Consider the following 16,563-nt stretch of genomic DNA (forward strand, 5'->3'; position numbering starts at 1 on the left):
CCAGATCCTGGCAGATCCAGGGTAGGGAGGTACAGGGCAGGTGAGGCTTTCAGGCAAGCCTGGAGTTCCCAGTTTAGTCACTTTTGTGGGGCACATAATAAAAAAAAGTCTCCCTGTCTCCAGAAATGCCCCATGAAAGTATACTTTGGCGAAGGAAGAGGCCTCCCTTACCCGCTCTGTGTGACTGAGACACAGTTAGCAGAGGAATAACGGTTTTTGTGGAAGGTAGAAGAGCCCAAGCCAGTTCTGATGGAGCTGTGTGGGCCACCATAGGGAGAGAAGCTCCCCCACCCTGCCCCGCCTGACAAGGCCAAGGATTAGGGGAGATCCTTGAGTGCTGGGCACTGCCCACATACTGGCAGGGTTGTTTGTGAGAATAGGTTAGAATCAGGAGGTTAAGAAGAAGAGGAGGAGCTGGGGTGAGAGAGATGAAACTTTTCAGCCTGGCTTCAAGGCCCTGAGAGGACAGTTAAAGGAGGTAACAGTCACCAACAGAAGAACTTGCACAATCTGTCAGGATTTAATAGCCCTTGGTCAGGAAGGAAGTGAGGGTCAGAGAGAGAGGTAAAGGTTGGGTTACTCAGAGGCACTGGGTCCTAGACCCTGTCTAGTTGGACTGAGTCCTCCTAGCGCTCCATCCAGACCTTGTGGAAGGGAGCAGACAGGTATCCAGAAACCCTCTTTACGGTCCCCACAGCCTGCCCATTGCAGGCCTCAAAGCCAAAGCTTCTCCCCTCTGAGTTGACTTTCCTTCCTTTACTCTCCTTCTTCACCTCCTTTGCAGGAAGGGATGACTCTTGCTAGTTTGGGATTGTCTCTGCCACACTGAGGTCACCTCATCACTGGGAGAGCAGCCCTGTGCCTCATACAGGTGCTCATTGCCCAATGAATTCTGCCTTCAGATCTTGGGCTTCTCTTCCAGGACAGCCGACTTGGAGGACTGTGGTCTGTTTTTAGCAATGTCAGCATATTCCACAGCCAGAAATGGGTCAGGTATGGGCTTCAGGTTGGGGCGGGTGTTGATGTAGATGGAGTCCTCAGGGCTGAAGTGGCTCAGGTGGGTAAGTGAGGCATAGTGGATGTCCCCAGTGTCCTTGCCAGTGTCCATCTGCTGATCAGAGCCCTGGAAATCAAAGAAGACATATGTCCATTATACGATCGGTCAGTGGCCTCCTGGGTGCCCAGAGCTGGATGGAGGACAGGGAAAGGGATATAGTGTGGGACAGGGTATGGATCCTGCAGAGCCTCTGGGAATGGCTGAAGACAGCAAGGGCGCTGTCACTCATCAGACTTAAGATTAAGGAAGGCTACACAAGGTGTGGTCGGTGGACCCGCAGCACTGGCATCACCAGGAGCTTGTTAAATATACACAATCTCAGGCTCCACCATCGGATCTATTAAAGCAAAGTCTGAGGGTCTGGGGGCCAGGAAACTCTGTTATAATAAACTTTCCAGTTGACCATGGTGTACACTCAAGTTTGAGTGGCATTGAGCTAGAAGAGCACTCAGTAGGGATGTCATTTGTAGAGTTGATTCCAGCCTTACAGAGGGTTGGATTTTAGAGCCTCTCAATTCTGTCCCTGCCGCCCCCCGCCCCCGCCATCCTCTGGTAACCACTAGTCTATTGTCAATATTCATGAGTCTCTGTTTGTTTGTCCTGTTCGTTTGTGGCTTTTAGGTTTATATCCCACATATAAGTGATATCATGTGGTTTCAACATTTTCTGTCTGGCTTATTTTGCTTAGCATAATTATCTCGAGGTCTATCTATGTTGTCACAAATGGTGGTATTTCATCTCTTCTTATGGCTGAGTAATATTCCATTGTATATATGTACAATGATTGGCTTCTTTAGCCAATCATCTATCGTAGGATACTTTAGTTGCTTCCATGTTCTGGCCACTGTGAATAATGCTGCCATGAACATCGGTGTGCAGACATCTTTTTGGATATTGGTTTTCAAGTCTTTGGGGTAAACACCCAGTAGAGGAATTGCTAGATCAAATGGTAGATCAATTCTCAGTTTTTTGAGGAACCTCCATACTGTTTTCCATAGTGGCTGTATCCATTTGCAGTCCCATCAGCAGTGTATAAGGGTTCCTTTTTCTCTGCATCCTCTCCAACATTTATTTTTACTAGTCCTGTTGATTATAGCTATTCTAACAGGTGTGAGATGGTATCTCATTGTGGTTTTGAACTGCATTTCCCTAACAGCTAGTAATGATGAGCATCTTTTCATATATTTGTTGGCCATTTGCATGTCCTCTAGGAAGAAGTGTCTATTCAGGTCTTCTGCCCATTTTTCAATTGTATCGTTTGTTTTTTTGTTGTTATTGAGTTGTATGAGTTCTTTGTATATTTTGGATATTAGGCCCTTATCAGAGGTGTTGCTTGCAAATGTATTTTCTCATTCAGATGGTTGTCTCTTTACTTTGTTGACAATTTCTTCTGCTGTGAAGAAGCTTTTTAGTTTAATGTAGTCCCATTTATTTATTTTAGCTTTTACTTCCATTGCTTTTGAGGTCAAATTCATAAAATCCTTTTTAAGTCTAAGGCCCTTGAGTTTAGTTCCTATGTTTTCTTATGCATTTTATTGTTTCAGGTCTTATATTCAGGTCCTTAATCCATTTTGAGTTAATTTTGGTGTGTGGTGATAGACAACAGTCTAGTTTCATTCTTTTGCAGGTGGCTTTCCAGTTTTCTCAGTATCATTTATTGAAGAGGCTTTCTTTTCTTCAGTGTATGTTTATGGCTTTTTTTGTTGAAAATTATTTGCCCATATAAATATGGGTTTACTTCTGGATTCTCGATTTTGTCCACTGGTCTGTGTGTCTGTTTTGCTGCCAATACCATGCCATTTTGATTACAGTCATTTTATAGTATAATTTGAAGTCGGGCAGAGTTCTTTTTTCTCAGGTTGGCTTTGGCAATTCGGGGTCTTTTGTGCTTCCATACAAATCTGATGATTTTTTGTTCTATTTCTTTAAAAAATGCCAGTGAGATTTTGATGAGGATTGCATTCAATCTGTATACTGCTTTAGGTAATAAGGTCATTTTAACTATGTTGATCCTTTCTATCCAAGAACACGGAATATCTTTCCATTTCTTTGTATCTTCTTCGATTTCTTTTAATAGAGTCTTATAGTCTTCATTATATAGGTCCTTCACATGTTTGGTTAGATTTATTCCTAGATATTTTATTCTTTTTGTTGCAATTGTGAAAAGAATTATTTTTGCAACTTCTTTTTCTGACACTTCATTGTTAGAGTATAGTAACGCTATGGATTTTTGAACATTGATTTTTGTATCCAGAGACTTTACTGTATTTGCTTATTGTTTCTAGTAGTGTTCTTGTGGAATCATGTCATCTGCAAATAGTGACAGTCTGATTTCTTCGTTTTCTATTTGGATGCCTTTTATATCTTTCTCTTGTCTGATTGCACTTGCTAGGACTTCCAATGTTATACTGAATAACAGCGGCGATAGTGGAAGGCTTGCCTTGTTCCTGATCTTAGAGGGAAGGTTTTTAGTTTTTCACCATTAAGTATAATGTTGGCTGAGGGTTTGTCATAGATGGCTTTTATTATGTTAAGGTACTTTCCTTCTATACCAATTTTGTTAAGTGTTTTGATCATAAATGGATGCTGTATCTTGTCGAAGGCTCTTTCAGCATCTATTGATATGATCATATGATTCCTATTTTCAATTTGTTCATGTGGTGTATCACATTAATCGATTTACATATGTTGAAACATCCTTGTACCTCTGGGATGAAGCCCACTTGATCGTGATGTATAATCTTTTCAATATGTTGCTGTATTTGGTTCGCTAGTATCTTATTTAGAATTTTTGCATCTGTGTTCATAAGAATTATTGGTCTGTAGTTTTCTTTTTTGTGTATTATCTTTACCAGGTTTTGGTATCAGAGTAATATTGGTCTCATACAATGAGTTGGGAAGTATTGCCTCCTTTTGGATTTTTTGGAAGAGTTTGAGGAGAATAGGTATTAAACCTTCTTTGAATGTTTGGTAGAATTCACTGGTGAAGCCATCTGGTCCTGGACTTTTACTTTTTGGTAGGTTTTGGTGATTGTTTCAATGCCCATACTGCTGACCGGTCTATTTAGATTTTCCAGTTCTCTTGATTCAGTCTAGGGAGATTGTATTTTTCTAAGTCCTTTTCTTATAGGTTATTAAATTTGATGTTATATACTTTTTCATAGTATTCTTGTATGATCCTTTGTATTTCTGCGATGTCAGTTATAATTTCCACTCTTTCATCCCTGATTTTGTTTATTTGTGTCCTTTCTCTTTTTTCTTTAGTGAGTCTAGCCAGGGGTTTGTCGATTTTATTAACTTCTCAAAGAACCAACTCTTTGTTGCATTTATTTTTCTAATTTTTTTTTTGTTTTTAGTTTCATTTATTTCTGCTCTAATTTTGATTATTTCATTCCTTCTGCTGACTTTAGGCTTCATTCGTTCTTCCTTTTCTAGTTTTTTAAGATGTTTCGGAGATAGGCCTGTAATGATATGAACTTTCCTCTTATGACTGCTTTTGCCATATCCCAAAAGTTTTGATATGTTGTACTATCATTATCATTTGTTTCTATGCATCTCCTGATCTCTCTTTTTATTTCTTCTCTGACCCAGTTATTCTTCAGTAGCATGTTGTTTAATCTCCATGTATTTGTGTTTCTTCCTGATTTCTTTCTGCACTTGATTTCTAGTTTCAAAGCATTATGATCAGAGAATATGGTTGGTATGATTTCAATCCTCTTATATTTGTTGAGGCTATCTCTGTGTCTCAGTATGTGGTCACTCCTTGAGAATGTTCCATGTGCACTAGAGAAGAATGTATAAGCCGCTGTTTTGAGATGGAAGGCTCTGTAAATGTCAATTATGTCCAGTTGATCTAATGTGTCATTTAAGGATGTTATTTCCTTATTGATTTTCTGTTTGGATGATCTGTTCATATCCGACAATGGGGTATTTAGGTCCCTTACTATCATAGTGTTTTGGTCTGTTTCTCCGTTTAGTTCTGTTAGTAATTGCTTTACATATTTCGGGGCTCCCTGATTGGGAGCATAGACATTAATAAGTGTTGTGTCTTCTTGGTGCATGATTCCCTTTATCATTATGAAGTGTCCCTCAGTATCTTTCTTTATCTTTTTATTTTGAAGTCTATTTTGTCTGATATTAGTATCGCTACTCCTGCTTTCCTCTGAATGCCATTTGCTTAAAATATCATTTTCCACTCTTTCACTCTGAGTCTATATTTGTCTTTGGAGCTGAGATGTGTCTCCTGGAGGCAGTGTATAGCTGGATTTTGTTTTCTCATCTAATTTGCAACTCTATGCCTTTTCGCTGGTTAATTCAGACTATGTACATTTAGGGTGATTATTAAAATATGAGATTTTCTTATAGCCATTTATCTTTTGCTTTCTGGTAGTTTGGTGTTTCCATTGCTTCCTTGTCCTTGTGTGTCTGCTTTTTTGTTTATTTGTTTGTTTGTTTGTTTTTTGGTTGTTTTTTTTTTTTGGATTTTCCCTCCAGTCCTTCTTGTTTTATGTTATATACTTCAGTTCTGAATCTTTGGCATGTGGTTACTATTATGAATATGTATAGTTATATATATAAAGTAGTCCATTTTCTTCTGTGTGTGCCTTATCTCCATTCCCCTTTGTGAATTTGGATCTTTGAATCCTCTCCTTTTCTGTTATTGTTGTCTCAATTTGTCCCTATGTATGCTGAACATTCATTACTATCTTGCTATAGCAAATCTCTTGTTATTTAAGCTTATTATGCCCTGTTTTCAGTAAGAGTTGCACTCCTCTGCTTCTATCTGCCGCTAGTCACCTTACTTATAATTATGTGTGTGTGTGTGTGTGTATGTGTGTCTGTGTGTGTATGTATGTGTATATATATATATTATATTTGTCATTTGTTTTAGGTGAGCTGACCCCTTTCAGTATTTTTTGTAGCGCAGGCCTCGTAGTGGAGCATTCCCTCAGTTTTTGTATATCTGGAAAGGTCTTTTTTTCTTCTTCATTTCTAAAGAAGAGCTTTGCTGGCATTAGGGACAAGAGGAGTCATGGCTGAGTCCTGATTCCAAGTAAATAGAAACTATGAGTAAGCACAAGACAGGAAGTTAAAAAAGAAGTTACCCAGGAAAGCCGAGATTCCCTCTGTCCTGGTGAGGGGTGCTTCCTGTGCACAGTAGTCTTGTTCTCATGGACAGAAATGTCATAGACGTGGTAAGATTCGTCCTTACCTGTGAAAAAAAACAGTTAGGTGTAGAGGAGGGACCTCTCCCTACCCCCAACTCTCATGGAAATTTGGGATAGGGCTGGAGGTCCTGGCTGACAGAAAGAACCATGATAAGGGAGAGGCTGGACGTGGTTGGGAAATAATATCCTGCTTGGGAAGATCCTGGATGGTCAGCACAGATTATGTCCAGGAGCAAATCAAACTGGCTGCCTGAGGCTAATTCGTATCAAACCAGTAAACTTAATTGATTCCAGGTTACTGAAAGTTCCAAATTTAAACATCAAATTTAAGTATAATCTATTTGCTGATGAAGTTATACATATAATATTTTTCAAATTTTTTGAGCTGGAAGCCACAATGAAAAACATTGTATCTTATTACCACAGACTCCTTCTTTCTCTCTCTCTCTCTTTCTCTCATTTTCTCTCTCTCCCTGAAAATAAAAGTTCAATGAAAAATTATCCTTCTAATGTGCAAAGAATTTTGATATTTTCCTTTTCCATTTTGTTTTATAAAAATAACATTGTGATTCACTAAATCAACTTTACACAGTTTGAAAAATACATATATATATATAACTTTTATAACCCACTACTACTTTAGGGTTTTCATAGCTTGAAAATTGAAAAGCAGTGAGGTCCAATATAACTCTGACCCTCTTCCACATTTCAATCTCATTGTCAACAGACACATCACTGAGTTATGTGGTTAATACACACATAGCACCTATGTGCTGAACAAACAAACCAACCAACAAAAAAACAAGGTAGAAATCATCAAAAGGCACTAATCTGATAAATCTTGCATAAAATGCTATAGATTTTCCATGTGAGTAAAAACTTAAAACTTGGAAGATTAAAAAGTTTTTCAACAAGTGCTTTTAGGAAAACAAAATTTAAGCATGACAGCAACAATTAAAAAATAATATCAGTAACCAAGAAGGTCTTTAGATAAATTTGTTTTAAAAAATCCTTAACAACAACAAAATCCTTAACTATAAAAAGGTGACAAAATATTTTATTTCAGATGAATACTAGAATACTCAGTTTTAGGCAAATTGGCATTGAGTTGAATTAGCTTTGGATGAGCTGACCTTGAGCCTCTGAAGGGAACTGGTTCGTCCTTAGCACTATCCAGCCTGCCACTCTGACAAAGTGAGAGGCTCCATATCGTGGGTCCATTTGGAGATCCCAAGGAATCCTGACCACTTCACCTGTCAGGCCTCGTGTTTCCTTGTTGGTAAAACGAGCACAATAAGCCTGTCCCCATGGCCCAAGGGTGCTTTAGGATGGTTAAGCACTTGGTGGTCTGTTTGGAGCCAGTAATGTTTTACCTGTTCCAGCTCTTCTTCGGGCTTTCCTGAGGTACAGGGTTATGAGCAATGTGAGTGCCAGAAGCAACAGGAGGGCCACCATTGTGCTGGAGATGATAGTCCAGAGGCCTGGGGGGCTTTGGAATAAGAACAAGCCAGGTGAGGAAAGTTGGAGCTAACCTTCTGCCAAGAAACCATCCTTCCCCCCATGCCTATTGTCAGGACAGAGGCTCCTATGGAGTTGGCAAGGAGGTAGCCCCATGGTCAAGGGCTCTGCCCCATAGGCCATATAGACTTGCCATGTCATTCCATCTCTGGGTTTGTTTCCCTCTCTGTAAATTGGGAATGCTGACGATGTTTCCTGACTTTGCTCCTCTTCCCCTCTGGCTGCTGTTTCTTTACTGGCCTTCTGGGCCCCTGTTTTTGGATCTGTGCTCACGTTGTCTGCATCTTTCCTGTTGGTCTTGGTTCCAGCTCCTCACCATTAGCCCTTCACTGTGAGATGCAGGTAGCTCTCAGAGAATACTAATGTCATTTGACAAATAGCTCTGCACATAATAAATGCATTTTAATAGGTCCTATCTTAAGTCAAAGGAAGAACACAAAGGTAGAGTTTCTTACAGAATAGCAGGCTCCTAAGGAAGGTTTCTGGGGTGCCAGGGTCACAGGGGTGAGTCAGTGGCTCTAGGGATAGCTCCACTGACCAACACCCACTGATTTCTGGTATAATACCTTGAAGAATGAACTGTGGTTTGCAGGGGCCCAGGGTTCATATACACAGTGATGGAGAGTGGGAAGGACATAGACCATAAAAAAAACAGAGGCCAGATCAGTCCCAGGGGATAGGGACTGGAAGCCATCATGCAGAGTAGAGAAAAAGTCAGGCCACAGGCTGTAATAACTACAGAATATGCCCTTTCCCTAGACCCTGGTGGCTCTGGGACAGCTCTCCCAAAAGATGGAGAAGGGCTAAGAGTGGGGAAGAGGAAAAAGAAGCAACTCTGTTCACAGGCCTGGCATTAGACCTTTGTGTTCCCCAAGGCAAACTTGTCAATATCTGGAGACATTTTTGGTTGCCACAACTGGGCATCTGGGGGAGGTTTGTGCTATTGCTATCTAATGGATAGAGGCCAGGGATGCTGCTAATTATCCCACAATGCACAAGACAGCCCCTCACTGGTTCAAAACGTCAGTAGTGCCAAAGGTAAGAAAACCTGATGTAAGGTGGGAATGTTATTCACCCCATTTCACAAATGAAAAAACTGAAGCTCAAAGAGATGAACTGACCTGAAGCGAATGGTGTGACTCCCATTTCATCCCCTGAGAGCCACGTGTCCATGGGAATGTGGTAATTGAAGGCATTTAGCACAGTCCGCAGTGGGTGGGAGGAAATGGAGGTCTAAGAGGACAGGGGAGGTGGGTGACAGTACCTGTCAATGACAGGGCTGGTGGCAGAGGTCCAGGCTGTGGTCCTCTTGGCACTCCTGGTGGTTGGCAGGGTTGAAGCTGTAAAAGACAACAGTGAGGGGAGTGCTCCCATCTGTTTGCTCCATCCTCCAGGGCTCCTCGCTTCCAGGCCCCAAGCCCAGGTAGGAGGAGCCCACAGGTGGCCCTGGGCCAGGTGAAGACTCTGATAAGCAGTATATGCCCTGCAAATGAATGGGAGAGTTACACTGAGTTGTTCTGAATTTCCTTCACAGTGAAGTTCCACAGGGTAAGTGGCTTTAGATGTGGTATCGCACTGTCACTTGTATATTGAATATATTCTATAGTCTCTTCTATTTTCTTTGTTTATGAGCATGTCATGCATTTTCAACTTGTAATGACTCTCTCCTCCCTCCCAACCCTTTTTGACTCCCCTGGATAAATTCACGCTCTTCCAATGAGGCCCATGTAGTTCACCTCCTCTGGGGAGTCCTCCAGGAAAATCCATACCTTCTCCAGCAGCCTGACCCTTCCCTTCACTGGGCCTCCATCCAGTATGCTTCTATTATGCCACCTATCACCCAGCATCATAGCACTTTATTTATGTGTCTGTCTTCCTGGCTGGGCTGTGGGCTCCTCTGGCACAGGATAGGGGCTCAGGTTTTTGATTCCCCTTTCAGATCCTAGCCCTGTACCCTACATGGAGTGAGCAATGAGCCAAGGCTTGGGCAGTGAATGACAGAGCAGCTGATCTGGGTCCTCCAGGCACCCAGCTGACCATAGGGCTAGGCAGCAGGGATCTGGGAAGGTGCCATTCAACGCCTGACTATCACAGAGGAATGCAAGGGGTGGGGCGGTTGTAACTCTGAAGTTTTCTGGAGGCATACCCAGGGGCTTCAAGAGTGAGGAGTAACCTCAAGCTCTCCACTCTTAGGCTTGAGGTCTCTCAAGTATTAGGGGCATGTCCAAGGTGAGGACCCAGGCCCTCTGAGCCCTCAGCCACTCCACCTCCCAGCCTCACCCTTGAAGTGTCACATCTGCCTCATTATCTGGCTGTCTTGTGACCATCCAAACTTCTTGACCCCCATCCAGTTACCTGTGACCCATCTCGAGTGCAGCCCTTTGAGAAGAGGTGGGAGTTTAGAGTCAGGGGTAGAGATGCCCTGGAATAGACCAATAAGCTAGTCTTGTTCAAACCTGAGGAAGCACAATGATCATTACAAATCAACTGAGGAGTCCGGTTAGTAGCAACAAAAAGGTTCAGAGAAATGTATGTGATAGGGAAGGAAGAAGCCAGCAGGTCTGAATTCTGGTGCTGGTTCTGCCCTTAGCCAGCTTGAGCAAGGAGCTCCAGTTTTCAGCTTTGAGAGGGTTGAAAGAAATGACTTTTAGGGTCCTTTTCAGCTCTAACGGCTTGTGATTCAAGGAGTCTGAGAAAGACTCATAAGAAGGGAAAAAACTTACCCTGAGATACCACCAGGTGGATGGTACTGCAAATAAAGAACCCGGAAGATTCATAGATTCCACAGTAATAGAACCCTGAGTCCTTCACCTGAAGCTCAGTTATGGTGACAGTGAAGTAGCTATATCTGGGGGAATCCTGAATGAAGTATCGAGGATTCTGATGCACTGTTGGGAGCCTGGGAAGGGTGACGAACAAGGTACAAATAGATGCTGATGTTCTTCTGCAACAGGCTTTCGTCTTCAAACGTTGCTGAAGTGGGTACGAGCATCCCACAGAGACTGTCTCACCTTCCACTTTATGCAGCTGCTGTTGCCAAGATCCTGAGAATAAACCCTCAGGTCAGGGAGCCCCCAGCTGCCACTGCAGATGGGGACTCTCTCCTCAGTAAGTCCCTTCTTTGTGTCTACACTCAAAACGTGCCCCAAAGCGGCCTCTGGCCACAGCACCACCCTGCCCTCTGCCCTTCCCTCCACATAGTCCCCTTCACTCCCACCTCACCTTGACTTCTTGCCCTCTTTCATCTGTCCTCCTCCCTTACGCCTCACCTGAGGTCAAGAGCACCAGCAGGGCAAGTGGCAGCAGGTACGTGGCCTTCCAGGCCATGGTTCCACTTCTTGAGCTAGAGGAACAGGGAAGCCCCGGAGGAGAGAGAGACAGAGCTGAGTGAGACTCAGCGCAGCCAGCACAGTCTGTTTGGAAAGAATAGCTAAAGAAGGCAAAGGCCTCTGGTGGGGAAGTAGGGGGCCTGGGAGGAGAGAGAGACCTTCCCCCTACAGGTGCTATATCTGGGCCTAGAAAGAGGCAACCGGGGACTCTATCTACTGCTTGGCTCTCTTGTGCCCAGCCTCTTCCCTGTCAGGCTGTTTCCCTCCCACTGGGGTGGGGGAAGCTGTGAAAGCCCCAGAGGAAACTCTGATGAAACAGGAACCTATTTCTCCTCCTTCTTTCTCCCCTCTATCCTAAAACTTCCTCCCCAGCTTCAACTTTCTCTTTTCCACCCAAGAAAGACAGGGGCTGAAGGTGAGTGACGGAGTTAGTGGACCCTCTGGGGGTCTCTGGTGGTCAGAGGCTTCCTGCTCAGGCCTCCCCGGCAATTGGGAAGTTCTATGGGGACTGAAGGGGGACAAGAGAAGGAGATAAAGAGTCATTTCCAGTAACGGAGGTATAGGGAAGGTCCCTGGCAAGGATGGGAGAAAGCAAAGCAGACCATCAGAGGGGAGGGGAAGAGGAAATAGGTGCAGGAGGAGAGGAGGGCTCAGGAGAAAGGAAGTCTGCCACCAAGTCACCCCTGTGTCCCTAGCTCCCAGCTTGCCATTATCACCCCATAAGCATTTGTTGAAAGGCCACACTAATGAAACACATTTTAAAAATAATTTGTTATTAGATGAGCTACAGAAAAATAATTGTCACAGGCTGTTTATAGTTAATAGACAACAAAGAAAGAGAAAAGCTTATAAACATGTAATGTGGCAGGTTGTATTTATGGGGAGCAGACTCTGAGGTGGAGATTAGTGCAGGGGGTTTAAAGTGCTCTCGGACCAGGTTAGGAAAGACGAGGGCAGGAATCAGAATGGCAAAAGAATGAGGGCTGCCCTCTGCCAACAGGGAGCTCAGTCCACACTTTGAGGCATTCTGAAGACAGGCTGCCCTTCATGACTTACCTACGTGGCAGGGGGTGCCAGGTCCTTAGTCTCCTGGGTCACAGTCAGCGGGGTGGGCTGTCTTGGGAGGGGGTCTGCCCTTGGGAGGAGGTCTTCCACCCTCACTGCTCCCAGCAGCAAGTGAGCAGTCAATCAGATCTGAAGGAGGAGCTGGGCAGCACAGCAGAGCTTCTACAGACTCAGTTTGATCCACAGAGAAAACCACATTTTACAGCCTGCTAGGAGAACTGCGAACCTCAGGCTTGCTTGCTGGCCTCACAACATGAGGTTTCAGGTCCATCTCCTGGCTCCACTCAGAAATGCAAACATCCCAAACCTCCCGTGGGTGTTGGGGGTTTTATGTTCTTTTCCTTAGTTACAACAGGAAATTTGCTCAAGAAGCTTGGTTGCCTCACCCACTAAAGGCCATGTGGGCAGAAGGGTTATGTCCTGCCACATCATGGGGAAGATGGCTTGCAATAGCGGATTCATTACTTTTTAAGGGTGACATCAAAGGTCATCATATGCATCTGCCAATAGGATGTCAGAACCCCCTCTGTAAAATTCCAATGTCATGCAATCTCTGCTTCAATCTCTCCAAGAACTGGGAACTCACTGCCTCTCACTGAGGCTGTTTCTTTGTGAATGTTTCTATTAGCCCCTTGCTTGCCTTTGGTCACAGTGAAACATCAGCTTTGCTCACAAGATGAGACCTGAGGGTCAGGCTGTGTCATGGCCAGAAAGGGAGTGAGGGATAAAAGAGGAGAAATGTAGCTGGCTATGGGTGGTTTGAGCTCTGGCAGGCTGGGGGAAGGTGGGCTAAGTACCTGTCACTTGTGACAGCTCTGCTGCCATTATCCACTTTCTAGGTTCCCGGAGTTGAGGACGTGATTCTGTCCCCATTCTGTGGCTCCATGGGGGCATGACCATGCAAATCTATAAGGACAGACACTGGGGTTGAGGGAGGCAGGAGCAAGGAGGGAGCAAGATGATCTGAGCATCGCGACTCCTCAGGTCTCTGTCCTGCCCTTCCTGCCACAGTCCTTCTCCTGCAGCCCAGATCTGACTGCTAGATACAGGGCATTGCTATATCCCAACCTCCCTCAAGATTGGACCTTGCTCTGAGAAGGTCATTGGCATTGATGTACAGCCTCATTTGATTTCTGGTCTTTCATATTTCCAGGCTCCTGGCAGTCCCTCTGCTCTTGGTCTATATTTTAGTCTAATACTGAGGAAGTCTCTCTTCACCATGGTCTTCCCAAATTGGGTTTATTGCCTGCACTGCTCTGGTTGCAGCATCAGGACCATCCCAGAGGTCAGGTTCCTCATGAACTGTCAAAACCCAAAGGATAAACTTAGACTAGAGCTCCTGGATTTATATTCATTAGGTAAGTTCTTATGAGTGCCTGCTGATGGCCAGGTACTGCTCAGGGTTGGGGATACAGAGATTAATTCTAGTAAGCCAACATTTATGGAGTTCTTCTTAGGGGCCACATCCCTCTGTGTGCTTAGTGGCTCAAACATCCCTATTAGGTAAGTATTTTTCCTCATTTTACAGATGAAGAAATTGAGGCACAGGAAGGTTAGATAATTTCTCAGTCATACAGCTAGTAAATGGTGGATCTTAAATCCTGAAGTTTTAACCACAATGCTTCTGGGTCTCTGTTCCTGTAAGAATCTCATTGGGGTGTGTGTGTGTGTGTGTGTGTGTGTGTACGCATGTACACAGTGGATAGATGTATGGAAAAATAGTGACAATACAAAGCAATCATGGCTATAGCTAGAGGAACACTAAAGGTGATAGGGAAGGGTGGGGCGGGGGTGGGGGTGGAGCATGACCTTTTCTGATAGAAGTCTCCGGGAGCCAAGAGGGGATAGCAGGAATGCGGCTGTCTGGGGCTGGAGAGTCAAGGAAAGAGGTTCCCAATCAAGAGTTGTCCCAATAAGAGGACTCAGGTTATCTCCTGCCCACCCCACCCCAGCATGAGAGCTGCCCTGTCTGTCGCTACCCAAGGCTGTGACCTCAAGAATGTACACCCTTCCTGTATTTCAGCACTGAAGCAGCCATGGCAACCATGGGCTGTGTATGGCTGTGGATGGAGAGGGAACCCTGCTCCCTGACCTTTGGGACACCAGCAGGAGTTAGGCCCATCGCATGTGTACGAGCTCCCCACCGTTAGAGCTAGGACATCATCCTTCTCCCTAAAGACCTGCACACCCAACGCAAAGTGGGTCCGGCCTTCATTTTGCTCCCTCTCTACCCAGTTTGTGCACATGATACAATATGTGAAGATTTTATTCATCGTCTTGTCTATTTTGTCTTTGGTTGCTGTTTTAAGCCACTAAGTTTTGAGATAGTTTGTTACACAACAATAAACGACCAAAACAAATAGCTAAGATAAATTGAAGAGTAAGGCCATGGGGAAAGGAGTTGGCCTTACCGACCAGAGATCAAGGCTTACTGTGAAGGTATCATAATCACAGTGCAATCCTGGAATAGAAAATTGGCCAAGTCAAAAGAATCAAGAATCGAGAAACAGACCTATAGATACAGGGAAACTTGATATTTGTCTGAGCAGGCATTACGAACCGGGGAGGGAGAAAGAAAGAATATGTAATGGTTTTGGCACAACTATCTCTCCACATGGGATAAAAGAAAATTAGATTCCTACCGATGTCTTACCCAAAAGTCAATTCCAGGTGAGTTATAAACCTAATTGTCATTTACCAAACAATAAAATGTTTAGACAAAAAAAAAAAAATAGTTTTTATAACTTCAGGGTACAGGAGGATTCCTTCAGCAAGACATCAAAAGCACAAACTATAAAGGGGAAATGTGACGTATTTGACTATATTAAAATGGAAAACCTTAGTACAAAAGAAGACACCAGAATAAAGTGGAAGATGGGCCAAAGACAGGGGGATGCATTGGCAATGGACATAACTGATAAAGAGTTAGTAGCCAGAATTTATAAATCAATAAAAGAGACAGATCATTTTTAATTGGCAAGTTATAGGTTTAAAAAAAATCACTCACGAGAAAATTAAAAAACTAAAGTCACATAAATAGCGTTCAACTTCGCTAGCTATCAAAGAAATTCAAATCTCAACTAGATACATTTATACCAAGTATACCAGTAGGGGGTTTCAAATATGTCTGTAATGTTTTATTTAAAAATATATGTTCATAGATAGATAGATAGATAGATAGATAACCTTATATTTTCTTGTTCTGAGAGTCTATGATGATAATCACACACACACAAAAATCTACTTCTGTGAATGAATTTAGGCACCCCAAATGGCATCTGCTTTATAAAAATGCATATAAAACCAATAGGTATATGTGGTTATTACGTTTCTGTTACATTAGAGATTTATGCAACATAGAGGGAACAACAGAAAAAAAACTTAAACATGGCTCTATATCTAAATTTTAGTGTTAATAAGTTTACTGTAAAATTCCATCTACTTCAATATAAGAGATAACATAAGCTTTTCATTTTCTAGATCTGAACCACTTTTTCCTCTTTATCTCTTTTCCATCTTTAAATACAGTCAGTTATTAAGATTTGACAAAGCTGATTGATTGGTACAAATGTTAGTTATATTATTCTCTATACGTTTCTGTATGCTTAAAATATTTCTTAATTAAAAAGAAAATAGCTATTACAAAAGGCCAGGTAAGAGCTGATGTGGATGTAGCCCCGGGTGCTGGCATTTGAAGAACAGGGAGGCCACTGAGGAGGGCTGGAGGTTGCCACCCAGCTTGAGGAAAGAGCTGAAGCTGTGATGGTAGCAGAGGAGTGAGGATGGATGTGAGAAAAAGAGAAGAGGAGTGACCGTTCTCTGCCTGGTGTGGGAGGTGAGGGGGAGGGAGGAATTGAGGAACTGGTGCATGGCCAGTCTGACTAGGAGAAGCCCAGTGGCCAGTGACATTGAAAGACAAGTTAGAAGAAAGAGCCAGTTTGGGGAAAAAGATAATAAGTTTAGGTTTAGAAGCATTTAGAATTGCAGGACAATTAAGCTTAATTGGAGATGAGAGTCTGGAGCTCAAAAATGAGGTGGGGAATAGGGTCACTTGCTGACCCAGAGGAAAGTGCCCGGAACAACTCTGACTCTTGGGAGATATTTTTGTTTAAGCAATGAGAGAGAGATGAGGATTCAAAGAAGAAAACAGAGAAGAAGCACCAAGAAGTGGGAGAAATACCCCTATTCCACAGTGCATCAGCCAGGGTAAGCTAGCAACAAGAACAACAAAGGAAAACAATAAAAGTTTATTTCTCACTCCTGTCATGCTACAGTGCAGGTTGGTGAGAAAGCTCTGCTTCACACAGTCATTCAGGGACCCAGGTTTTTTCCAGCTAGTGGCTCTGTTACCTTCTAGTGCCTCAAAGCCGTTCACTGGATCCTCTGCATCTGGGCAGCACATGAGAAGAGAGAGAGAGAGAGAAAG

The 16,563-nt window shown here is 43.3% G+C and overlaps 1 protein-coding gene across 1 annotated transcript; it reads right to left on the bottom strand.

Moving 5' to 3' along the window:
• Positions 1-501: 501 nt before the first annotated feature.
• Positions 502-12,551, bottom strand: LOC120596057 (trem-like transcript 4 protein). Its single transcript, XM_039854294.1, has 7 exons — positions 12,129-12,551; positions 11,013-11,086; positions 10,467-10,787; positions 9,008-9,083; positions 7,599-7,714; positions 6,163-6,269; positions 502-1,123 (listed from the first exon to the last, which is right to left on the bottom strand). Exons 2-7 carry the CDS (start codon positions 11,068-11,070, stop codon positions 899-901), a joined length of 903 nt encoding a protein of 300 aa, XP_039710228.1. The 5' UTR covers positions 11,071-11,086; positions 12,129-12,551; the 3' UTR covers positions 502-898.
• Between the last annotated feature and the right edge of the window lie 4,012 nt (positions 12,552-16,563).

Source organism: Pteropus medius, unplaced genomic scaffold (assembly GCF_902729225.1).
Source record: "Pteropus medius unplaced genomic scaffold, Ma_sr-lr_union100, whole genome shotgun sequence".
In the NCBI taxonomy this organism is placed as follows: domain Eukaryota; kingdom Metazoa; phylum Chordata; class Mammalia; order Chiroptera; family Pteropodidae; genus Pteropus; species Pteropus medius.